General features: G+C 34.6%; 13 protein-coding genes across 13 annotated transcripts; 7 read left to right on the forward strand and 6 right to left on the reverse strand.

Moving 5' to 3' along the window:
* Nucleotides 1–66: 66 nt before the first annotated feature.
* On the reverse strand, nucleotides 67–945 carry PPA2 (inorganic diphosphatase PPA2; the record flags this gene model as incomplete). The annotated part of the gene is made up of 1 exon (XM_003955752.1): nucleotides 67–945. The coding sequence occupies one exon, from the start codon at nucleotides 943–945 to the stop codon at nucleotides 67–69; it is 879 nt and encodes a 292-aa protein (XP_003955801.1).
* A 276-nt stretch (nucleotides 946–1221) lies between these two features.
* RSN1 (Rsn1p) lies at nucleotides 1222–3969 on the reverse strand (the record flags this gene model as incomplete). The annotated part of the gene is made up of 1 exon (XM_003955753.1): nucleotides 1222–3969. The coding sequence occupies one exon, from the start codon at nucleotides 3967–3969 to the stop codon at nucleotides 1222–1224; it is 2748 nt and encodes a 915-aa protein (XP_003955802.1).
* Nucleotides 3970–4792: 823 nt separating this feature from the next.
* KAFR0B03720 (uncharacterized protein) lies at nucleotides 4793–6085 on the forward strand (the record flags this gene model as incomplete). Its single annotated transcript, XM_003955754.1, has 1 exon — nucleotides 4793–6085. One exon carries the CDS (start codon nucleotides 4793–4795, stop codon nucleotides 6083–6085), a length of 1293 nt encoding a protein of 430 aa, XP_003955803.1.
* Nucleotides 6086–6127: 42 nt separating this feature from the next.
* On the reverse strand, nucleotides 6128–6703 carry CUE1 (Cue1p; the record flags this gene model as incomplete). The annotated part of the gene is made up of 1 exon (XM_003955755.1): nucleotides 6128–6703. One exon carries the CDS (start codon nucleotides 6701–6703, stop codon nucleotides 6128–6130), a length of 576 nt encoding a protein of 191 aa, XP_003955804.1.
* A 188-nt stretch (nucleotides 6704–6891) lies between these two features.
* SAP30 (Sap30p) lies at nucleotides 6892–7395 on the reverse strand (the record flags this gene model as incomplete). The annotated part of the gene is made up of 1 exon (XM_003955756.1): nucleotides 6892–7395. The coding sequence occupies one exon, from the start codon at nucleotides 7393–7395 to the stop codon at nucleotides 6892–6894; it is 504 nt and encodes a 167-aa protein (XP_003955805.1).
* A 215-nt stretch (nucleotides 7396–7610) lies between these two features.
* KAFR0B03750 (putative endodeoxyribonuclease) lies at nucleotides 7611–8486 on the reverse strand (the record flags this gene model as incomplete). The annotated part of the gene is made up of 1 exon (XM_003955757.1): nucleotides 7611–8486. The coding sequence occupies one exon, from the start codon at nucleotides 8484–8486 to the stop codon at nucleotides 7611–7613; it is 876 nt and encodes a 291-aa protein (XP_003955806.1).
* Nucleotides 8487–9455: 969 nt separating this feature from the next.
* Nucleotides 9456–12509, forward strand: TPS3 (trehalose 6-phosphate synthase/phosphatase complex subunit; the record flags this gene model as incomplete). Its single annotated transcript, XM_003955758.1, has 1 exon — nucleotides 9456–12509. One exon carries the CDS (start codon nucleotides 9456–9458, stop codon nucleotides 12507–12509), a length of 3054 nt encoding a protein of 1017 aa, XP_003955807.1.
* A 334-nt stretch (nucleotides 12510–12843) lies between these two features.
* Nucleotides 12844–13305, forward strand: TIF11 (translation initiation complex factor eIF1A; the record flags this gene model as incomplete). The annotated part of the gene is made up of 1 exon (XM_003955759.1): nucleotides 12844–13305. The coding sequence occupies one exon, from the start codon at nucleotides 12844–12846 to the stop codon at nucleotides 13303–13305; it is 462 nt and encodes a 153-aa protein (XP_003955808.1).
* A 461-nt stretch (nucleotides 13306–13766) lies between these two features.
* TRM732 (tRNA methylation protein TRM732) lies at nucleotides 13767–18041 on the forward strand (the record flags this gene model as incomplete). The annotated part of the gene is made up of 1 exon (XM_003955760.1): nucleotides 13767–18041. One exon carries the CDS (start codon nucleotides 13767–13769, stop codon nucleotides 18039–18041), a length of 4275 nt encoding a protein of 1424 aa, XP_003955809.1.
* Nucleotides 18042–18266: 225 nt separating this feature from the next.
* On the forward strand, nucleotides 18267–19913 carry ROY1 (Roy1p; the record flags this gene model as incomplete). Its single annotated transcript, XM_003955761.1, has 1 exon — nucleotides 18267–19913. One exon carries the CDS (start codon nucleotides 18267–18269, stop codon nucleotides 19911–19913), a length of 1647 nt encoding a protein of 548 aa, XP_003955810.1.
* Nucleotides 19914–20264: 351 nt separating this feature from the next.
* On the forward strand, nucleotides 20265–22652 carry PET111 (Pet111p; the record flags this gene model as incomplete). Its single annotated transcript, XM_003955762.1, has 1 exon — nucleotides 20265–22652. One exon carries the CDS (start codon nucleotides 20265–20267, stop codon nucleotides 22650–22652), a length of 2388 nt encoding a protein of 795 aa, XP_003955811.1.
* A 349-nt stretch (nucleotides 22653–23001) lies between these two features.
* On the forward strand, nucleotides 23002–23187 carry COX7 (cytochrome c oxidase subunit VII; the record flags this gene model as incomplete). Its single annotated transcript, XM_003955763.1, has 1 exon — nucleotides 23002–23187. One exon carries the CDS (start codon nucleotides 23002–23004, stop codon nucleotides 23185–23187), a length of 186 nt encoding a protein of 61 aa, XP_003955812.1.
* Nucleotides 23188–23304: 117 nt separating this feature from the next.
* On the reverse strand, nucleotides 23305–23889 carry GFD1 (Gfd1p; the record flags this gene model as incomplete). The annotated part of the gene is made up of 1 exon (XM_003955764.1): nucleotides 23305–23889. The coding sequence occupies one exon, from the start codon at nucleotides 23887–23889 to the stop codon at nucleotides 23305–23307; it is 585 nt and encodes a 194-aa protein (XP_003955813.1).
* Between the last annotated feature and the right edge of the window lie 48 nt (nucleotides 23890–23937).

The raw sequence follows: 23937 nt of genomic DNA on the forward strand, positions 1-23937 counted from the left end.
ATCATCCTTCGGCAGGCCTGAAAAGTTAATATCCATATTCATATATACAAGATTTACAAAAAATATTTAAACATAAAACCACCGTTGAACCTTCTTAGGGATGGTCGCTGGAAGAAAATTTTCATCCTCTAAAATAATACTACTACCAGTCCTCATTATCTGAGGTAAACCAGCAGAATCTTCATGAATTTGATCAGATATCAACTTCCTCCAGGAAGCATGACATTTTTCTATCACATTCAAAGTTTCCTCAACATTTCTGTATTCACCATTGTATGCAAATGTGTTTGCTGGTTTGCCTTGAGGTATCTTGTACTTTCTGAACCATTCTCTTGTGTGCTCCAAGAGCCCTGGCATGCACTTTTCCACCCCACTCAATGAACTTATTTCCTTTGCCAATGGGTCGTCGCACCGTATTACAATAACCTTCCAGTCCAATTCAGTATCGTCTATCAGGGCAAGCGATCCTAATACTTTCACTTTATATATTGTGCCTGTGCCGAGTACTGTTGATCCTATTTCACAACAATCTAATGGATCGTTGTCACCATTTAAACCAAGAACAGTATCTAGCTCAGTTGGATCCTCCCAGGTTTGAGGAATTGCGCCATAATTATGTATATAGCCATTGAATGGAAATATATTATTGACGTACCTTAATTTTCCATTTTTTGAGTCCTGAACTATAGGGTTAAGCCTCAAGTTCTTCGAGATTTCGAACTTAGCATTTGTCCAACGAGGGATCTCTACAACCATGTTAATGGTTGCACCTTCTCTCGAGAACTCTAACGGTACGTCATGAAAGTATGAACCAACTTCATTGTTGGGCATTTGTAGATACTGTTTGAAAGTTGGCGTATATTTGATCCCTTGCCTTACAGTACTGAAACAACGATATTGAGTACTTCTGAATACTCTAGCTACACCCAATAATCTCCCAGACATCTTACTCAATGGATGCTGCGTGTCTCGATGGATTGCATGGCGTTTACAATATGACCTCGCTCATTTATCTAATTCGAATCCCATATAAAAAAAAATAAGCTGTTTCTGGCTATAAACCGTGCGACAGAAGAGTGAGGACGACCTTTTAATTATGTGACAATTTATTACAAATTAAAGCACTAGTAGAAGAATAATATACATAATATATAAAGAGAAATGGAAATATTAAAAAGAATTAAAAAGACTTACGGTTTCCTTTACATTTTAGACGAATGTTTAATTTTTATCAAAGGGAGTGGTGAAAGGATTTGTTTTTGAGCTTTCCTTGTCTGACTCGTACGAACCTTCGATAATGTCTTCATAAGCTGGAGGTTCACCCACAACTTGAATTTTTGCATTTTCGTTAATTAAGGCACCTTCATCAGATATTTCAACAATACCTTCTAGATCTCTTATGATCTCTGTGGAAAATCCATATGGATCATGTGGGACCCATAGATAAGGACATTTCGCACTGACCGCTGGATAATCGTATGCATGAGCAATAGCATCCTTATCAACCCTCTCATTTGGATCGGCCAAACCGTAAATTGCGGGTAACCTACTTTTCACAACCTTATATGAACAATAGATATGAGGTAAGAAAAACCTCTTCCACCAAGGCGCATCAGGGACCTTCATGGTATCGCCATCAGCAAGTAGTGGGACTGAGGCAATGATATTTTCTGAATCTTTAACTCTTGGGTCGTAGTGATAATCTAAAGTATTTTCACTGAAGAGACTTGCTGACTTTAAATCGGATCTGGTGTAGCTACTAGAATTAGCATTGTTTGGATGGTACTTACGAATTGGAAATTGCGGTAATTCATTAATATCATCTGTGTGTTTATGGTTCTTATTGTTATAAATATTTTTGAACGATGGGGTATCGGACTTTCCATCAAGCGGTTTCATTGTGTCAACAGGAACAATCTTGATCAAATTATCAAAACTTCTGTTCAAATAAAGATGGACAACAATTGTCACAAATATGCAAACAATTTGCAGGACAATTGGACCCCACCCTTTACCTACGACAAATAGACCCAACAGACAAACCTGACCGATATAGATACCTACCAGAGTTTGGAATATAGCTCTTGGATAGTGAATACCTCTGGCGTCGGGGGCTTCTGCATAAACATATGTTAAATTGTAGAGATGGGCGACGTATAATAAGAAAAATCCTGCTGCACCGAAAAGCAGAATTATAGGTGAGATAATAGAATACGAGAATAAAATAACCGTTAAATTCGAATATACTGGAAAAGTCTTACCGTAATCCATAGTGGATAACTTATGGAAACGGTTCCATTTCTTTCTTGCTGTAGAATCGAGGAAACCCAATGCGTAAAATTTAGCTAATGGTACATATTGTAACAAAGCGCCACCGGCACCAGACATTCCCTTCAAAATGATATAAGCAATATAGAAATTAGATGCTTTTGGTAAGTTAGATGCCAGAATTGTCATCGCACTTGAGGGATTTTCGACAATTTGGGTAACTGCAGATGTAGCTGCTGATGCAATAGTTGTAACTAAGAACACTTGGATAACCTGGAAACCAAAATAGGCATTTTGTGTAAAGTAGGAAATTTGCTGACTCGACACATTACCATGTATTCTTGCAAATATTTTGATTATAACGGGCAAACAAGACATCAATAAAGATAATGCGATGGTAGGTGCTAAAGAAGTCAATAAACCTAGTAAAACGCTTGGTAAATTGTAAATGAAATTTAACCAATGTAATTTATTTGTTAGATAAGTAAGATTTGAAACCATACCAACGAACGCAACTGGGAAAGCCCATAAAATAATCAATGCCACGATCGCAAGCAAAGAACCAACCTCCCTAACTAAACGTTCCCACCAGAACATCCTCATGTTGAACCAGACGACGTCATCGGGTTCTAGACCAATATGTACGGGAGCCATAGATAATGGAATATGATGTGTCGCAATCTGAGCCGCAATTTGTGCCTGATATTGAGATTCAAATTCAATAAAGACTGAATTGAATGGTTGACTGTCCATATGATTGTCTTGTAAATCTTTGATCTCAGCATTTAACTTTGGTAACTCTTCTTTTATGTAATCAATTGTATCTACTTTTTTACCGAAGAAAAATCTTGCCCAGATTGTCAACCCATGTTTTGGTCTTTTCTTGTCAGGAATGTAGTCTCTTATGCTATTGGATATAATTTGACTTGGATTTTTCTTTTTCATCTTCTTTACCGATTTAACTGCTTTCTTCAGGTAACTGGTCTCAGCAGCTTCTAGTTTCATAGCCATTTTATCTCTCTTGTCTACCAATTTACCCAAATTGCCAGCCCCTCTTGCAATCCATATACGCTTAACACCGTCAAATAGTTTCGTAAATTCCTCTTCACTTAAATATTGAGAAGGAACCGTTTGAAATAGAACCGTTCTAGAAGACTGTTTCTTGGCGTATCTTGGTGTAGCCAACACAGCTTGTCTCATAGAAGTGTAGTAGATTAACTCACGGTAGATGATAAAGAGGAAACACCAGAAGAAGATCCATCCTACGAAAACGTGGGCATAGTAACGGTTGGGGTCCTTAACGTCTTGATAGGCCAATTGATTCAAACCACTTTGTTTATTACCATTTGCAGCATTTATAGGAAGTAGAATTGGAAAAACGTAAAGGATAGAAACTGCACAATATGCAGATATAATGAATAGATAACGAAGAAAGAAATAACCATCTAATCCAGCTTGTTGTATGACAAAATTGTCAGATTTCTTTAATAATGGCAAAAACCATTGCCATAGTCCAGATGGGAGAGGTTCAGGTTTCTTCTCCTCGTTAATCAATTGGAAAGAAGATTTTGGAGTATATATTCTTTTCAGTTTTATTCTAAGCAGAATAAAACCAGCAATAAAAGCACCGAACACAATCCCATTGTAAATAAGGGAGGTTAGCACTTGTTGTGTTGAAGTGCTAGTTGTGGAACTTGTCATCACCCTCTAGTTGTGTTCTTTTTTTCAGATTGAAAGTGGTAAATAAGACTAGAATATTCTTCTAAAGGCACTTTTTTTGGAATAAATATATTTGGCGCAAAGAATAGTATAGCAAAGATTAGATTAGAAATTTTATATTTATAATTCTCTTATCAATACCGAAATAAAGATTAACCTTTCTTCTAAATACCAAGCTTTTTTTATGTTTACACTGAATTTATTTTTTTGTTCGAGAGAAGAAAAGAACTAACAGCCCTCGAAGGACAGTAGAAGGCAAGAAAAAACAAAAATGCTGTGAAGATACACTTCTTTGCTCATCAAAAAACCCTGTCCTACTGCCTTTACACCAATAAAATTCCGATGTTCGGCTGAGAGACCTAGGTGAGTGGTGAGCTATACGGATAGAATTAAATATCGGTGAAACCGTGTAAGGCTCCTGTGCGCGAGCCAAGACGCTCAATTCTACTAAGCTTTCTCTCAAAAATATTGAAATTAGTTGCCTTTCCTCTGAAGTCGACGTGGAAAAATTGGAAAAAGGAGCCTGTTTGAGAATATATCGTACAAATGGTTGTTCATTACGTAAGTCAGTTACTTTCCTACATTGTCCCCCCTGCGGACAGTTCTCCGTCTGTAAAAACGCCGTGTGGATCTTAAAATGTTGGATTGATTTTCATTAAAGCGAGCCCTAGCTGATGGAGCGCTGTAACCCTAGGGCTACACACAGGGAGGGCAGTTCCCGAGCTCATCTAAGTTTTGTATGAAAACAACGATGAATGGTCATTATGAGAGATAAGATTTAAAGTACATATATATAACACATTCGATGAATAGTGCTGTTCCATGGGATGATTATTGCTGTTGTGTATCTCATGATAGTATCAAAGATGGATGCCAATTCCCTGATAAGATAGTGAAGTTATGTATTTATGATTTTGATAATACATTGTACAATTCACCAAAACCGAACCAAAGCTTATACGGTAAAAGTTTATTCAGTGCATTATTGAGCGCGGATACATTTTATGGAGGAGGTTGGTGGAATAATACAGCTTTTTTAAGTGAATCTTTCTCCGAAAGTATGAGGGAATCAAACAAAGAATCCATGTCAAAGTACTGGAATAAAAATGTTGTGGAAAAGGCAAGAATTTCATATGCAGATAGTGATACGATATCTGTACTATTGAGTGGTCGTAAGGATCACTTTCAGCGTCTGATATATCAAATGTTAACGGAAAGTAGAGAGAAGTTTGGGTTAAGTGATGATGATCTGAAATTCAATTGCATTTGCCTGAAGAAGGCTTCAATTAATGGTGAATATCCAACAACCATGGATTTTAAGCGATCTTTGCTCATGAAACTAATTAATTTTTTCAAAAACCTTAGAGAGGTTGTTATCTTTGAGGATAGAATAAATCATGTTAATCAATTCAATTCCTTTTTCAAACAATCAAAATTTTCTAAAAAATTACAATGCTCTACCATACATGTCCAACCCACTCATACGAAATTAGATCCGGCAGCTGAGGTTAATCTAGTAGAACGTCTTGTAGAAATCCATAATAGAAACAACCCGGAAATGGACGTGTCTCTGAAATGGAGTTCAGCTAGAATTGGATTTTTCTTAAATTCAAAGTCTTTGAGATCTTTGAGCATGCGAACTAAAGCCATTTTAAAAGGCATAAATCATGGTAGATTTAGGGCCTACTCTGAAAATAACATGTTTATACCAATAGCTCAACGAGACAGCCCGATACGAGATGCTGAGATTGTTAAGATATGGACAAATAATGAGAAATATGATAATGAACTTGCCCATGGTATAATAAAGAACTTTTATTCCCTTCATGGAACAGAAGGATGTAAGGTACAGTTTCTCGTTATTCAGGTGGGTTATAGTTCGGGAGATAAGACTTCAAGAGACACAGAAATATATTATAAAGCTATCCCGTGTGATAAAAAAAGATATTTATGGTCAGCATATAGAGATTTTATTATTGTTAATGACATTGACTCAGAAAGCCCACAGGATAAACTTAATAAGATAAAATGGGAAAGATTAAGAAATCCAGTAAAAATAACGACCTATTTCAGGCAACACTCAAAATTAAAAATGTAAGTTTAACATAAGTTTACAAAACAATTTATATGCATAAGTTGACTAATTTAGCAATGAAGATAATTCATTGTCATTTTGCAGACGCTCCTTCATTTCTCTTCTTGCCTTCCATATGAGATATTTCTTTCTTTCATTCATGTCAAGATCTGTGAACTCGACATTAGTGAAATCATCATTATCATGGACATTAAATTTTGTTAATAGGTTATCAGAACGAATCATATTAACTTTTCTTGGATCATTTGTAGAACCAGTGGTAAAATTCTGAGTCTGTATAGGGGTATAATTTGGTGGGAAATCAAAAGTCTCATCTCTTAGGTATCTTTCGATGACAATTTCTACGGATGCATTTGGTTGTTGTAAAGCGTATCTAATTTGTTCGACATGTAGATTGGGTGCAATGTTTTGAACAGCTTGTATCATTTGAGGTGAAACAGTGGCTCTATTTGCGGTATTTCTGTTATTATTATTGGCATTGCGAGGACGTCTGCTGTTTCTCATTGAATTTTGTTGAGTTGCTCTCACAGAAGATGGATGTTGATCAGATTGTAAAAACCATCTTACTAGTATGAATCCTAGAAATAAGGTGATTATTATAGACACAACCGATGAATCCATGGCTACAAGGTATTGATCTTGTTGATTTTTCAAGAGACTTATTTAGGTACAGACGATTTAGCTTCTTTTTTTTCTTTTGGATTCTTTGTTCGGAATTCGCTCTAACGATAATTTATATACAAGTTGAAATTTGATGAGCTTCAATTTAAGAAAAGTACATATGAATATGGAACTTAGATATAAAATTGTCAACTTCCTGTATTGAATTCCATTTTAAATTTTTTATCTTTATTTTTAATTTTATAGATAAATTGCGGTATTATATCAACTTCTTTCAATTGCATGTTATTAAAATGGTCTTTAATTTCTTCCGCCAGCTGGCTCTTGAGTATTCTTGCATCTGGCTTGCCTACTTTGTTTCTCTTGAATGAATATGTCTTGGAGCCCAATTGTGACCCCAATAAGTATCCGCTTACGGTCATGTTATCAGGTAGGCTGAGGTTGTAATGATCTTTATAATTGCGAAGAAATTCATCTGAATCGTGTTGAAAATCTAGAGGGTGGTAGACGTTACGATTCTCTGTGGGATGGTTGTTGGTGACATGTGTTGCAGTCAAGTTGTTTAAATACTGTTGTTGCGAAGATGTCAATCTCTGTTTATTTTGAGAGGTTGAAGAGGGGTTATGATCCTTTGTAGCCGTACCAGCTGTAGACCTATTACTTTCAGACTCACTATTGGAACCTCTTGCCATGATTTCTGCTATGCTGTTAGCAACGAAGGGTGCGGACGTTTATAGCGGTAAGCGTATGTGAAGTTATCTTACTTAGTTGCATTAATTTTTTTAGAAAAATGTACTTTTTCTCTTAAAAGACGTAGATCGCAATTTATGAACTGCATGTAATTATTATATAAGCGAGCAAGAGAGAGGAAGAGAATATATGTGTGTATATATGTGTGTGTGTTTGTTCATTCTAACATTTGACTGAAATTAGCATATAGAAGTCTTTTGCATGCGTCTAAATCTGATAAATTGTAAATTGACATAAGATGTTCGTAGACGTAAATTAAACTCTCACAGTAATTAGGATCATGCACATTTAAATCTGTTTCCGGTAGGATGGTATCTTTTGGTATCAGTTTGATGTTCAACTTATTTGATTTATTGAAATTTATCTTCTTAGAGATGCTTAAATAAATTCTCTTATCATCATATAGATTTTTCAACCAAAAGTTTTGTAAGAAATCCATGGAAGAATTGTATGAATGTAGTATTATCTTAACGTTTGGATTTGGGAAGAGCAGTTTTTCGCAAGTGGTAAAACAGTACATTGTACACTTCACATCATGTATTGATACGTTTAGATTGAATTGATTAGCCAATTGGCACAATCTTTCGAATATTTTAAATTGATGATCTAATTTAATTTGGCATTCGATTGAATCGTCTAATTTCAATGAAAATGACTTATCTAATCCAATTTCACCGATGAATTTCAATGTTGCAAAGCAGTCTAAGTTGTCTTGAATTACTACATTTAAATTAGTTGGCTGTGGTAGTGAATTTTCAATAATTTGATCGATTTTAGAATCGGGTAAGTTGGGAGAAAAGTGTAAGACTGATTTATAATGAGATACTTTATCGTTACAATCAGCATTCAAAGAGAATAGGTGAGAATACCATGGATGTATACCGAATCCATTAAGTTTATTATTTTGATTAGAGACAGTGTTGAAATCGTCTAAATTTGTAGCCATTATACATTTTACAATATCACTATTGGGTATAGTTGCTGTATTGTCGATATGGCAATGGGCATCTACTAAGGGTACGGTATTCTCCATTTGTTCACAGTCCGTTTGAATAATGATGTCCTTATTCGAGGTTTATTGGTACGGAATTTTTCAGTCGTATATATATATATATATATACGATTAATCAATCGCAAGAAAATGTCTTTTCGCGGGATGGCTTTTGACAATCAAGCATTAATTGATGGCAAGGAACGTAAACAGAGCATAGACTATGTGAGCGTATATATAAGATAAGTTTATCTTTGGCGGATGATATCTCAAATTCATAATACATTAATTTGAGCTAATTGAACATGATGGATGCTACTTTTCTGAACACAGATATTCCATAATACAAATACATGACCACGGCTTTCCCATGTAGGATACTGTATCCAGCTGTTGATACTCATCCATACAAGCTGCTGCAGCAGCTCAATTATTACCGTGATCCTCCCTGCCACCCTCCCGGGTAACGAGAATCCCTCGACGTGTGTGGCATGACGACGGAAATTCGTTAATTTCCAATGGCCCGCTGAAAAGAAAGAATTGCGCTTTTTTTTGCCCCCATCGCTGAAGAAGCGATCCAATTTTGGCAACCTTCCAAGGGGCGGGAATATCTCCTGATTAGGAAAGATATTACTTGTTTCGAAATGGCACTGTGTGTGGCCGCAGGAAGAGGCAATGAATACTCGAAGGACCTCCCAGCCAGCAGCTCTCCACAGGCCAGAAAAGCATAACTTGTATGACCCCGCCTTCCTTTATTGGAAATATAGCCAGAAACGGCTTTGTTTTTCCTCATGCGGTTGTATTGAACTGTCACCCTACCTCGCTTTGTTCTCCCTCCTTCACTGCCCCCCCTTCTGAATATATATATATATATATATATATATAGTAGTTTCAATATATATATAGTAGTTTCAATATATATATAGTAGTCAAGTGGTTGGATCAATTTGATATCTCGTCGCTAAAACATTCACAAACGAAAGCAAATTACGTACTTCATCAAATCTCACTATGACGATATTAGTGGCTTCTTTACTATTACCTTATAAACCACAATTTCAAATTGATAATGATAATGAATTCTTATCAAATGATACAATAGATAGAAATTTAATTGAAATCAATCAATTCAGACCGAAATCGCCCCCAATTATGTCAAATAATAGAAATAAATCAACTGAATCTTTACCAAGAATTAAATCTGCAAATGCCATTGATGAAATGGTATTGACATCAGAAGAATTTATGCATAATTTAACCGCTAATGCAACAACTAACGTTACACCCAAAAATGAACCGAATTTAACTAAAACATTTTCTGCAGAGGACTTTTTCTTAAATTCAAATAAATCTACTTCAAGTGTAAATAGTTTAACGAATCTTGCCGGTTTATCAAATGAAAATGTTGCAGATTCTACAGCAAATCTTTTAAAAAATGTTAATAAATCTTTATTGAAAAGTACTCTAATTAAATCGAAAAGACCAAATTTAATTCATTCAAGATCAACTATTGTGACACCAAAATCAACCGCATTGCCAGAATCAAATTCTCCAGTCGCAGATTTTAACAAAGTTAAGCAAAACAATTTTAATAATGCAAAACCTTTTTCCGTTAAAAGATTCCCAAAACCTGTACCTACTAATAAAAACGTTGCACCACCAATATATGTAGAAGATTCTGATTTGGAATCAGAAATTTCAGATATTCCAATCGCTAAATTCGGTGGAATATCTCATACAAATAAAATGTTAAAGGCATCAATTTTAAATCGTGATAAAATTGATCTTTTTAATAAAATTCCATTCAATATAGTACCAAATCCAAAAGGTAATGGCTCTTTGAAGAATGCGATTAATCAAACTATTGTAGAAAATGAAAATTTAGATCCAAAAGATAATGTCAACTGGATTGGTACAATAGGTATTCCAACTGATGAATTACCAGATAATGTTACTACGAATATTGCAAATCAATTAAAAGATGATTACGATTCATTTGCAATTATACCAGATGATATCACTTTTAATGGTCATTATAAAAATTTTTGTAAACAAATATTGTGGCCGACTTTACATTATCAAATTCCAGATAATCCATATTCAAAGGCTTTTGAGGACCATTCCTGGAATTATTATCAAAGGCTAAATGAATTGTATGCAGAAAAAATTGTGGAAATTTATAAACCAGATGATGTCATCTGGATTCATGATTATCATTTGTTACTATTACCAAGATTAATTCGTAAAAGACTGCCAAAAGCCAAAATTGGATTCTTTTTACATCTATCATTCCCATCAAGTGAAGTCTTTAGATGTCTAGCTCATAGAAACGAGATTCTTGATGGTATGTTGGGTGCTAATTTCATTGGTTTCCAAACAAATGAATATTTAAGACATTTCTTACAAACTTGTAATAGATTATTAATGACTGATATCACAAGTGAAAATGAATTGAAATATAATGGTGATATCATTAAGATGAATTGTTGCCCCATTGGTATCGATTCATTCAATTTGACTTTACAGATTTTTCAAAATGAAAATGTATTAAATTGGAAAAGCTTAATCAGAGAAAGGTGGAATAATTATAAATTAATTGTTTGTAGAGACCAATTCGATAGAATTAGAGGTTTAATCAAAAAATTATTGGCATTTGAAAGATTTTTGAAATTAAACCCACAATATATTGATAAAGTGGTTTTAATTCAGATTTGTATCGGTAATCAAAATGATCATGACTTAGAAAGACAAGTTATGATTATCGTCGATAGAATCAATTCTTTATCTTCAAATATCAGTGTCTCTCCACCAGTTGTTTTCTTACATCAAGACCTTGAATTTGAACAATATTTGGCTTTAAATTGTGAGGCCGATATGTTCTGGGTCAATTCTTTGAGAGAAGGTATGAATTTAACTTGTCATGAATTCATTGTATCATCATTAGAAAAAAACGCTCCTTTATTATTATCTGAATTTACAGGTTCTGCATCAGTACTAAATAAAGGTATAATATCTATTAACCCATGGGATATCAAAGACGTGTCAGAAAAGATTAAATTTGCATTAGAAATGTCACCTTTTACCAAGAACTATAATTGGAAACAAATTATGAAAAATATAATCAACCATGATTCAGAAAACTGGGTTGTTAGAAATTTAAATGGTATAAATTCATCTTGGGACTCAATTAAAGAAAGATCAATGATATTTAGATTATCGTATGATGAAATTCTACAAAATTACTTGGATTCAAAGAAAAGATTTTTCATTTTAAAAATTTCAGAACCACCAAATTCAAGAATGATTTCAATTTTAAATGATTTAGCCACTAAAAACATCGTATTTGTCATGAATTCATTTTCGAAATCAACGTTAGAAATCTTGTATAGTCGCGTCCCAAATATTGGTCTAATGGCAGAAAATGGTGCATATGTAAGAATTGATGGCTCATGGTACAACATCGTAGATCAAGTGGATTGGAAAAATGAAGTAGTCAAAATTTTTGATGATAAAATGGAAAGGCTACCTGGTTCATATTATAAAATATCTGATTCGATGATCAAATTTCATACAGAAAATGCGGAAGATAAAGAAAGAGTTCCATCCGTCATCGGTGACGCAATTACACATATTAACACCTTATTTGATGGTAAAGATATACACGCATTCGTCCATGAAAATGTCATCAACGTTCAACAGACAAATTTGTCCATTAACGCATTGGAATTCATTATGAAATTTTACAATACTACCACGGTCACTGAGCCCGAGCCAAGTTCCCCCATTGCAGTACGTAAATCACCTGCTTTCAATTTTAGTGATGCTAATAACAACAATGTAAACGAAAATTCCCAGAATCCAATTGACTTTATCTGTGTGACCGGTTCATCATCTCCCGTCATTGACCCTATTTTCAAATATTTGAAAACAGAATTATCCAAAGATGAAAATATAAAGTACCAGCATTCTGTTATATACGGTACAAATACTTCAACCTATGCAAAGGAGCATGTTAATGGATTAAACGAACTATTCATAGTTCTGGATAAATTGTCAAAAGTTTAGGATTATCTATTTGTACAGCATATATATACAGTTATTCTATAAAGTATGACAACATAAATACTAATTCACATTATAAACGTATCCGCCTCCTGAGTTGACAAGTCCACTACCAATGCAATCCTCTTCCCATACTTTCTCAGTCATCTGTCGCAGTAATCAGCAGGATGTTACCCGAATAACATGATGTCACCAAACACGGATTTTCTTTTTTTTTTTGCTTTTTTTCCAGCAAGAGACAAAAATGCTTTCTGGCAGACTCATCAGCTTGTATTAATAGTTACTCGATTCTTCTATACGTATATTACAATTATTCAACTAAACCAGAACAGTCAAGATGGGTAAGAAGAACACAAAAGGTGGTAAAAAAGGTAGAAGAGGAAAGAACGAAACCGACGGTCCAAAGCGTGAATTATATTACAAGGAAGAAGGCCAAGAATATGCACAAATCACCAAAATGTTGGGTAACGGTAGAGTCGAAGCTACCTGTTTCGATGGTATCAAAAGAATGGCCCACATTAGAGGTAAGTTAAGAAAGAAGGTCTGGATGGGTCAAGGTGATATCATCCTTGTCTCATTGAGAGATTTCCAAGATGATCAATGTGATGTCGTCCACAAATATAACTTAGATGAAGCTAGAACTTTAAAGAACCAAGGTGAATTACCAGAAAATGCTAAGATTAATGAAGGTGAAAACTTCGGTTTCGAATCTGATGAAGAAGTCAACTTCGAATTCGGTAACGCTGATGATGATGAAGATGAAGATGGTGATGACGACTTAGATATCGATGATATCTAATCTGTTTTTGGAAAACTATATTGCCTCAAAAATGAAGGGCTTTTTTTTTCATTCATTTCATCTTATGTATATTGATTCAAGACATATTCCTAATCAAAACAATCATTTATGATCCTTTATTGTTCAATTGCATTATCATAGCATAACTTTCAACAAATGATTTGTAGCCTTATTTTATTATATACAATATTTTATAATTACCGAATAGAAAAGCTTTGTTTAATTGATATCATGAAAACTTCTTGCAAAGGACATTCCTAATATCTTTCACTGTCGTTGTGATAACGTTCTGCTCATCAGGACCATTTTTTTTTCTTTTCTTGCTTGCATTGGCATCACAGCAGTTCTCCGATGAGGTCAATAAAATTTGAAAAATTTCAGTACTTTCGATGGAAGATATTGTAACTTGAATCAGTCATATAATCTAGTCAATTTTATCTTATAAAAGCTAACCACTTTTGATGTCGGAAGATTTGGGAGGGAACATCTCACAGATAAAAAAGTTTCTTTTAGAAAATAACCCATCAAAGTTTTCTAAAAAGAATTCAGATGACGAAGTTGATGGAATTTATGCTACATTTCGAGAGTCCTTCCCGAAGTTATTGTTCCCCTTGAGGCAAAATAACTCGGAACTATCTGATTCTTCGAGATTGATGATTATTGATTCTTTATCTATATGGTTTCTAAGGTCTCATCAAATTTTACAAAATAAAAAATTAAGGTCAGAAAAGTACTCAGCAGATATTGAAAAGCTTTTAATTGATGAAACTAATAATTTCCTGTTTCAATATATTATAGATTTTTCGAGTGGGAGTTCCGTTGCAATGCTCAATGCCTTGAAGGGCTTGCTAGAAAATTTGTTACATTTATTGAAAATGATGTATGATGAAGATCAATATAAATCGTTTTTCATGCAATGGATAAATCAAATCCTCGACCTCCCCTCCAACCTACGTGTTCAATACAATTTAATTACTGCATTGTCTAATGATTTTGATCTCTTCTATATCCTTGAGAACAAAACTGACTTCATAAAGACATCATTATCTATGATGAGCTCTGAGTCGCTTTCCAACCCTGTGGGGAAATGCCTCGTAGCTCTATTAATCAATATTTATGCTAAAAAATACGAAAATAACACGACTAATATTACAGAATGGTTAAATATCTGGTGTGATGACACAGTCACTTACCTGAGAAATGGAAAATTTACAAAACCTATAAAACTATATTTATTGACCCCATTGTTCAAATATTTGCCTAAGGATGTTTTTACAAGGTTTATACAAAAGTCCAACTTCAACGATGACCCAAATTTGTTGCTTTCTGTTTTAAAAATCGGTCAAGATCTTGCAATAGAGGAAGAACCATTCGACCCAAAAGTCAACTTATTGCCTTCAGACATGGTAGAAGAATTACTCCAGGATGATACCCATAAACTTCAAATGTTTGAATTGCTGGCCTACAGTAATAAAAAATCTAAGACCATTCCTACTTACGTGCTCGATACTATAAGAAATAATTTAGGTATCTTTTTTGTAGACGTCGAAATTGAAACCCGTAATTATTTCGCAAGTTCATTTAAGCATTTTATACTAAGATTAAGGGATTCTGCATATGCTATTGATAGAGATGCTAAAAAGCTGGAAAAAGCTGGCAAGTTTCCCGATGAACTTTTGGGAAAGCTAGAACTTATAGAACAATACAAATCTTTCTTGAAGTGGCTACTAAAGTTCCTTAAGAGCCAGCTTATCGTTGATATCCAATATCAACGAATATCCCTCTCATTTTCAATCATACAAACACTTATTGAATCAGGCTTGGATGATTCAGTGCCAGAAAGTTTCTTGCATCTTCAATATAAGAGACCATATCCATTTAGTATTTCGATATTAAATGACGCAACATTTTTCAGATTGTTGTTAGACAACTTGTCAAGTACTTTTAGTGATATTAGAAAATTTGCCAATCAATTTTTGCTTATGGGTATTGCAACACCATCGTCCAACGGCCTGTTTTCAACAATTAACAGGGAGAAACTAGCTGTCATTGCTCAAGAAAATCTAAACGTTTATCAGAATTCAGAAATTGGAGCCTCTATTGAGCTATTCCTCTTTAGTATTTCTGATGATAAAGCATCTTTCATTGAGCACCGCTTAACTCAACTAAGTATTAGAATAGATAAAACTACAGAAAACCCTGTTCAATATTTGAATAATGGTATAAGCAGTTCTTTAACCTCTTTAAGTATGTTACTTGAGTCCTATGAAAATACTACTGACTTTCTCCACATTATATCAGACTCACTAGATTTGATAACAGGCACTTGGGATGTTGTCAGTGAAATTATGTGTCATGATGCTTCCGACTCCTTGCTCCCAATGAGATACATTAATTCTGGCATTCCTGATCAGCTTTTTACTAGTTATGCCTTTAGGTCGATCAAAGAAAGTTCCTCTCTACTACATGTACTATTACAAAAATACCCACTCTCGCACGATCAACTTACATATATTGGGGATCTTTTAATTGTTCAGCTACTGAATATCCGTCATAGCGGTGCCTTCCAAGCTGTACTACCAAGTTTTAGAACGTGTTGTATACGATGTGGAAAAGAGACTCCCGCCCAATTAAATATATGGTTGAATAAGATCCTCGATTCTCTCGAAGTGAAAACACAGCATATGACAAGAAGATCTGGTGGACTACCGTTTTTGGTTACAAATATATTATGTGCTTTGCCTGACAAAAATAAGCTTGAATTGCAGTATGTTATGAGACACTTACTAAGATTGGCGTCTTCATCGAGTGGTCTTGAATACCACGACAATAAAGATGCTCCTCAGATTACAGCTTTTAATTGTATCAAGGCAATATTTATCGAGTCGAAATTGTCGAACGCTTGTACTGAATATGTTACAGAGGCTCTAGCACTTTCTTTCAAGTACTTCACGTCTGAAATTTGGGCTTTAAGAAACTGTTCGTTAATGCTGTTCACTTCATTGAAAAATAGGATATTTGGAAAGGCAAACAAGACATTGAGTGCCCGTGTATTCTTCAGTAAATATATTGGCTTAAAGGAAACACTTTTACGGATGCTTCAAGATAGTGTTCTCAGTGTGAATGAAACTTCTGGTGTTGAGTCACTCTTTTTAGTGTTGAGTATATTGCTCTCATTGAAACCATCTTCAGGGCACGATGATTTATCGCCATTCCTATATTATATCAAAAAATGTTTGTCTGATAAAAGCTGGAAGGTAAGAGACATGGCTGCTAGAACCTTAGCATCAATTGTCTATGACCATCATTCTGAGTTGATGGACTTGACTAGTAAGTGCAATATTTCTGATCAAAATGGATTACATGGTAACTTATTAGCAATCTTATATTTGATATCTGACCCTGAGCATATGCTCACCAAAGAAAGGGTGATTCTATTGGAAGCTATGACTGAAAGACTTCCAGAACTGTTATACAAAAACAGATGTTTTACAACTGTTAAGGCATACTTGGACGTCTTTGAGACTTTGCTGATGCAGGATAAAGCTAAGGAGAACAGTTCAACTCTGAGAGTTTTACTCCCTTTCTTGGGTAACTACTTTTTGTATCATTCAGAAACAGGCTCAATTAATGGAGCCAAGCAGTTGTGCATGGCAAAAGTCTATAAGCTTTTACTGACTTATGAGTCTGCGGAAAATAAAAAGTATTTGTACGAACTTGGTTTAATATCTCATTTTTATGAAGTTAAAACAGTTGCACTGAAATTTTTTACTGAGGATATTGATAACGATATCTCAACCAATGATACTCTTCGTGATAAGATAATAGCTATTGTAGATGACAAAACTAGCCCACCAGATACCAAATTTCTGTCTGTAAAAGCGTTACAAATGACTCGTAATGACGATGCCTCTCTGGATATACTTTATGATATGATTTTATCTAAGTCGTCATCCGACGCTATAAAATTGGCTGCCATTGAGTCTTTTGGTAAAAGTTTTAATCTGGACAAGATGCCATTACTATTGAAGTTTATACAGCCCTATTTACGTGATGATGCTTCTGAAGAGTTCAGACTGGCTGCATTGAACTGTCTGATTGGTGTCTCTGAAGTTTGTAAGGACGCCACAGTATTACTGTTCTTATTCAAAATGTTAAGTGATGATGATCACTCGCTTAGATGTTCCGTAGCAGACTTCATCAATCAAGAACTAATAGGAGAGAAGCATAGTAAGTTAAGTAGAAGTCCTGTTATTACTTCAGTATTGTTCCGGAACTATTTTGTCGATGCATTCAAAGAAGAGGATATCTTTGATCCGATATTCAATACATTGAAGACCTTTTTCAAGGATGTAGACATTTATAGTGAGACAATAAATCAGGATTCATTTTTGTTGTTTGAAGCGGAGAAGAACAACCAATATAGAAATGATATTGAGCAGCACGAGCACTTCGTCAAAATTCTAACCGCTCTACCAATGAAACCTTTCCAATTGGAAAGTATTTTCGAACTCATAACTGAACAATCAAATGCCTTGATTGCATATCTAGAAGACAATAATTACGAAGACGAGCCTCTGGGATGGTTATCTAATCCCGATGTCCTAGCAAGATTTGTCCTATTGAGGATACTCATTGAGAAATTTGTCCCTTCTAGATTGGAGAGTTTTGGCCAGTTACTCCATAAGCATAGGGTTCATGAAATTGTTTTCGATTTTATACCCATTTATACCTGAATATATATATATATTACATCTTCAAAGTTATAAATTCGATGGCTCAATATAATTTTCTGGCGCGATGCTATATCGGGTTTTTATAACTTGTTGAAAAATTCAACATTTACGTCGTGATATAAGAATACTGCTCGATGGGAACTAACAGCTTACCCAATCTATTGATCGTTATAATGTTGTATATTCGCTGGTAAGCAGGTTATCACTACGTTGACTAGATAAGAAATGAAAGCCAAATATTCTACAACGTTTTGGACAAATGTTAGTTCTTTTCTCAATCAAAATGACTTGCTAAATCTCGCTCAGACATCTAAATTCTTCAAAGAAGAGATCTCAAAGCCAAGGTTATACCATACTATACATATTAAAGAGAATCCGATTATGAGGAGCGAAGTTCGGCATCTTGATTCTGGAATTACTTATGTCACGGGTTATAGAGGTATTGTGAAGACAAATAATCAAAATGATATTTTTCTTTATGATAAGATTGAACGTTTACTAGAGAATTCTTCATGTCTAGACCTTATTAAGAGACTAACTATAGAAAGTGGTCTTTTTCAAGACGAAAATTCTGGATTGCAATTGCTGACGCAGTTATTAGACAGGCTTATCAGGATTGGAAATATCGAAAGGCTAATTATTGAGGATCAAAAGCTCTTTGACATATATTACGAGCGTATGTTACATTTAGATCATCTCCAGGAAATATGTCTACTAAATTTTGAACATCTAGATAGAGTAGCCTCGTTGAAAAATTTGAAGAAAATTACATTTACTTTTCAAAGTTCTGACGTGACAAGTATTCATATTGATGAAGAGCAGAAGAAACGTTTGACTGCAGGCTTGGAAACCCTTACTCTTAATATGGCAGACTCCTCTAGTCTATATTTAACACAGTTCTTAGACTCTCAGGGTTTCAGGTTCCACAATATTCGCTCTCTCAAATTTAATCATATTCATCAGCTGAGTGATAAGAAAACGTCCTTTCAAGAAGTAGACATTGATCATATTAATAGTATTTTTAATTTCGGACAATTAACGCACCTAGAAATGGAAGTTGGCTGCGAAAATAATGGATGTGTCTGCTTGGACGAATTTTTAATGGCCCTCTCGCCAACGTTGCGAAGCCTTAATAGTTTAGGAGTAAGACAAAATCCTTCCAAAAAGAACCACTCCCATTATTCTGATGAACAATGGGACTTATCCATCTGCAAATTCATTTTAAGTATACCAAATGTAGATAGTAATCTGAAATGTTTGAGTGTTCGACACCGACCACCGTATAATGGCATTGGTGAGGACACAGTTGAAGGGAATTATATTCGTAGAAGGAGGCTGTTTGAAGAGATGTTACCGCACCTCCAATATTTGGAAAAACTCATTGTGCCTAAAATGCTGCAATCTGTCAGCGCATATGAGATATTAGTTTGTGATCTATTGTGGAATGGATGTAAGTGTAGCCATTGTAATCATTTTCTACCCATAATTGATGAATATATGATGAACCATCAGATACGTCAGAGAAATAGGCAGAAACATGAGGATATGCTTCCCAATAACCTTTTTGCATATGTTGGAAATGCACTGGCGCGACGTTTCCCAAAAGACAGTGGTTGGGACATTGAACTTTTAGACGCAGCGCCTGCACATTACTTTTGGAACTTTCATGGTTATGAGGACATACAACACTTTAAAGACTATGATTGCTATTTTAATGCGCAGTTTTTTCAAGCTTTAACAAAGTGCGTCGCTCATTTTTTTGACGGATACATGTCATTTGTCGTCCAATGTTTACCATCTCTAAAGTGTGCTCTATTGTCAGGCATCTATTACGATGTTAGCGGTTACTATTTCAAGTCAATTTACGATTAAGCCAGTTATAAAACGAAAGCATACATACAATCTTTCTGTAAGCATCTATAAGTGTATATATAAATATATTCGATCGAAAAATGAAATTAGCGAGATTCGAGGAAAAAAGTCCGAGGACCGTTTTTTAAAGTAAGTCAAGAAAGGCTAAACAAGCCAAGAAATCAGAAGCCAATTGGCAACGTTAGTGCTTCTTTATCCTAAGGTCCGAGAAGACGAATAAGCTAAGTTTCTTAGAGAAAGTAGGTGAACTGGTCGTTTTTGTTTTGTATATCACCATTGAGTTAGCTAGGGATTACAAAGCAGCAACAACTCCAAGAGGACTTGTTGACGAGTTTCAAATGTGAAAAAGGAATGCTTAAAAGGAAACTTGTGTCTAGCTTTTATATCTTTCCAAAGAAACAATATGTTGTTCGCAATATTTCAACATTGATGAATATCCAATTTTTACTTTCCTATTCCACAGCCTCTTCCCATAGTGGAGTCTTCGAGAAAGAAAATGAAGAACTTACTAAATGGGTGAAGCACAGCTTTGCGGAAACTGGATCAGCTCTATCAACAACCAGATGGACAATTTTAAATGACATGGAAAGTTTTGGTTACGCCAAAGACGCCGGTCTGAGCTTGAATGGCATCCCTTTAATGGACGATGATACTTTTAAAACAGTTTGGAGAGATAAGTTCCAAGTTGCAGACCCTCTCGTGTTTAGAACAGTTATTACTCGGATCCAAAATCAAGAAAGCTTATTTACAATACCACAATTGTATGTCATGGTGCGATCATTATATCAACTGAAAAAATTTGTTGAAATACACCAGCTTTTTTTATCATGTGAAAAGCAGCTATCATCTTTATTAGAACAAAATCAAGATGATGGTAGAAATTATGACTTTCTTGAAATACTTTTAGATGTTGAGGACTATTTGAAGAACTTTGTCATCTCAGAAATGGTGTTTTCATATTGCATTAAAAATACCAAAGTTGTTAAGTCAAGTGTTGTGTTGTTAGGTCTAAAAGCTGCCATTGGAAATAAAAATTTTCCCCTAGCAAAAGAGTTGTTTTTACAGATTATGAGGAATAAAGAAACATTTTTGTTCGAAAGAGCAGATTTTATATCTTTCTTGAAATATCTCCATAGAATGTGCGACAGCAACATTATTGACGTTTTCTATCAGCTATGGACTAGTAACAAACCTTTTGAGGATGCAGATTTTTCAATAACCTCCTTTATGCATATACTTTTTCTTGAAAGAAATGATAGAAAGAAGCTTAATATGTTTCTACAAAATGAAGTGATTATTTCTTCGGGATATGTGAATGATATCCTTTTCAAGTTTATCAACTTTTGTTATGACAAAACCTCGATGGTGCCTAATAATATTGTGGGTGAATTATCTGAAATAGATGACAAAATATATGCATTTTTCAGACGTCTTGAGAAGGAGAGCATAAATAAGAGGCGGCTTCTTTACACTATTATGTTACGAGCTTTTGTAAAGATGAATAGCGAGAAGCATATTTTAAAACTTCTCAAACTCATTCATGCAGATGTCGACATCAATCTCGAAAACGAGCATCATCTAATTGTTCTGGAGTATTTTATAAAAAATGGTAAATTATCTAGTATGTTAGAGTATGTGGAGCAAGTGAAACATTTGAATACAAAAAATAAAGGGGACCATCTCTCCACGTTAAACTTGGTTGCCGATCTACAAAGATGTGCGTTCAGAGCGTACCCAATGCTTCGATATGAGTATAATAACGAATTGTATATTATTTTGAGAAGGTTCGAGCAGTTTACACCATACATGTCATGGATCCCAGAACTCTTGAAAAATCTTGAACTTCAGAAACAGTCACTCAGATATCGGTTCAATACTCCTATATTATTACATGATGAAAGGGTGACTATCTTGAAGTATCGGGAGAATATAAGAAAGCATGATACAAAGTTGTTAAAAGAAATAATTTCGACCAGCGTGAACTATAATTCTCGATATTCAGCTAAGTTTCTCATTACGTTACTCCAATTGAGTCTCAAAGGCAAAGAGAAGGTGGTTGCCCTTTTAATAGATGACATTATTAAAAAGGGCCATTTTGGTGAGGATAGTGAAGTAGCTGTCAAAGTTGGTATTGAATGGCTGAAAGACAAACTTAACTCAAATAATATTAGCCAAAATTTACAAAGAGAAGAGATTCTAAAATTTAGTAGAGAATTTGGTAAAGTTATGGATGCAAAGTATTTAATTCAATTAACTCACTTGCTAATAAACTGTCGCTGTTTTAAAGATGCTGAAAAACTAATTGGTAAAGCAAGAGGAGTAGTACTCGAAACGACTCCAATTGACGCACGTGATTTACTTTACTATTACATGGTATATCTTAAATTTGCATGCAGGAAGCATGATATGGCACTATTCTGCAATATTTTGCGAGACTGGAACATGAACCCGTTAGCAACTTATATTGAACAAGACTCAATAAGGCAAATCAAAGGCTTCATGAAATATCTCTCGAGGAAAAAGTACCAGCTTGATCAGCACATGCAAGTTGACATATTGGAACAAATAGACGAAGAAATAAGTCACATAAAGAAAAGATATGGTGGAATCAAGATAGAGGGTCTAGACAACATGAAAAAGTTAGCGCAATTTTTGCAACCATGGATAAAAGATAGGCTGAGGGAAAGAATCAAAAATGCTGAAGCAGAGAGAGAGAAATTAAGGTCAGCTTCCGTATAGAATTGTTTCCGTCATTTAGTTATTCTGTAATTATATAAGAATTGATTTATATTTATGCGTATGTACTGATTACTCTAACATGTATTATTTACTTTGGAATGCATTTGTGTTAGTTCGCTATTCCATTCTCGTTTCTTTGGCTTTTCGAGACGCTCATACTCTAAGTCAATGCGATTGGCCAATAATTTCCATCACAGTGACAAAACCGACTTTCCCGAAAACATCGCAATATAAAAGAACTCCTTGAACTGTAAATATAAGAGCCTATAAAAGAAATCAGATATCAACCCGTCTGAATTAATTTTGATATCAGGTAAATTAACCATTAAAAAGTGTCTTTTGTTTCGTAATGCCTAAAAATAGGATTATTGAATTACAAAAGATATTTCAGTCCTCGACGAAACCTCTGTGGTGGAGGCATCCAAGATCTCCATATCTATTATATCCATTTTATGGACTATTTGCAGTAGCAGTTGTTACTCCATTACTATATATTCCTAATGCGATTAGAGGTATAAAAGCAGAAAAGAAGTGAACTAAAAACGTTCTTTGCACTCTTTATATAAAATTAAATGTATATATACCTTTCGTTATTTATTAAATGTGTCTTCAAAAAAGTTCCTTTTTAGTTGGAAACAAAGTGTAGACAATATTATATTGTCAACTTATCATCAAAGTTACTTGCTAATGTAATGTCTTTTTGAGCATCATCTTCATCGTCCCAGTCGAAAGTGCTGTCGTCATTTAAAAAATCCTCCAGTAATTGCTTCTGTTGTTCCTTATGTTTCTTTTCTTCAAAGATCTGCCTTTGTTCTTCGATTTTTTTCTTTAAAATATCAATTTTAGATGCTGCAGTGATGTTATTATTTTCGTCACTTAACTGTTTGGTGCCACTTGGTACTGAGTTCTTATCCTTCTTGGCCGATTTCTCACTACTGTCATAATTTCTTTTGTTCTGAGAAGATTTTATTTGCTTGTTTTGACTTAATGGGGTTTTATTTTCAGATGAATGAGCTCGACTCCCATGATACGCATTTTTATCGTCTCTTCCAGAAGACGTTTTATGGCTATGCTGATTTTTGTTTGTTCGACTATGTTGACTAGTATTCTTCTTTAGATTTTCCCCATGACTCTTCACGTTTTTGCGAGTGCTTGTATTGTGATTATTTTGATGTTCTTTTGAACGTGGAACTTCTGGCTCGTCTGGGGCATCTGCCCATCTTGATTCTAGTGGCATCAGTAAAATAACTTAAAGAGGTTGGTTTATCTGCTGATATGGTGAAGC

The sequence above is a fragment of the Kazachstania africana genome, chromosome 2, assembly GCF_000304475.1.
Source record: "Kazachstania africana CBS 2517 chromosome 2, complete genome".
Classification (NCBI taxonomy): domain Eukaryota; kingdom Fungi; phylum Ascomycota; class Saccharomycetes; order Saccharomycetales; family Saccharomycetaceae; genus Kazachstania; species Kazachstania africana.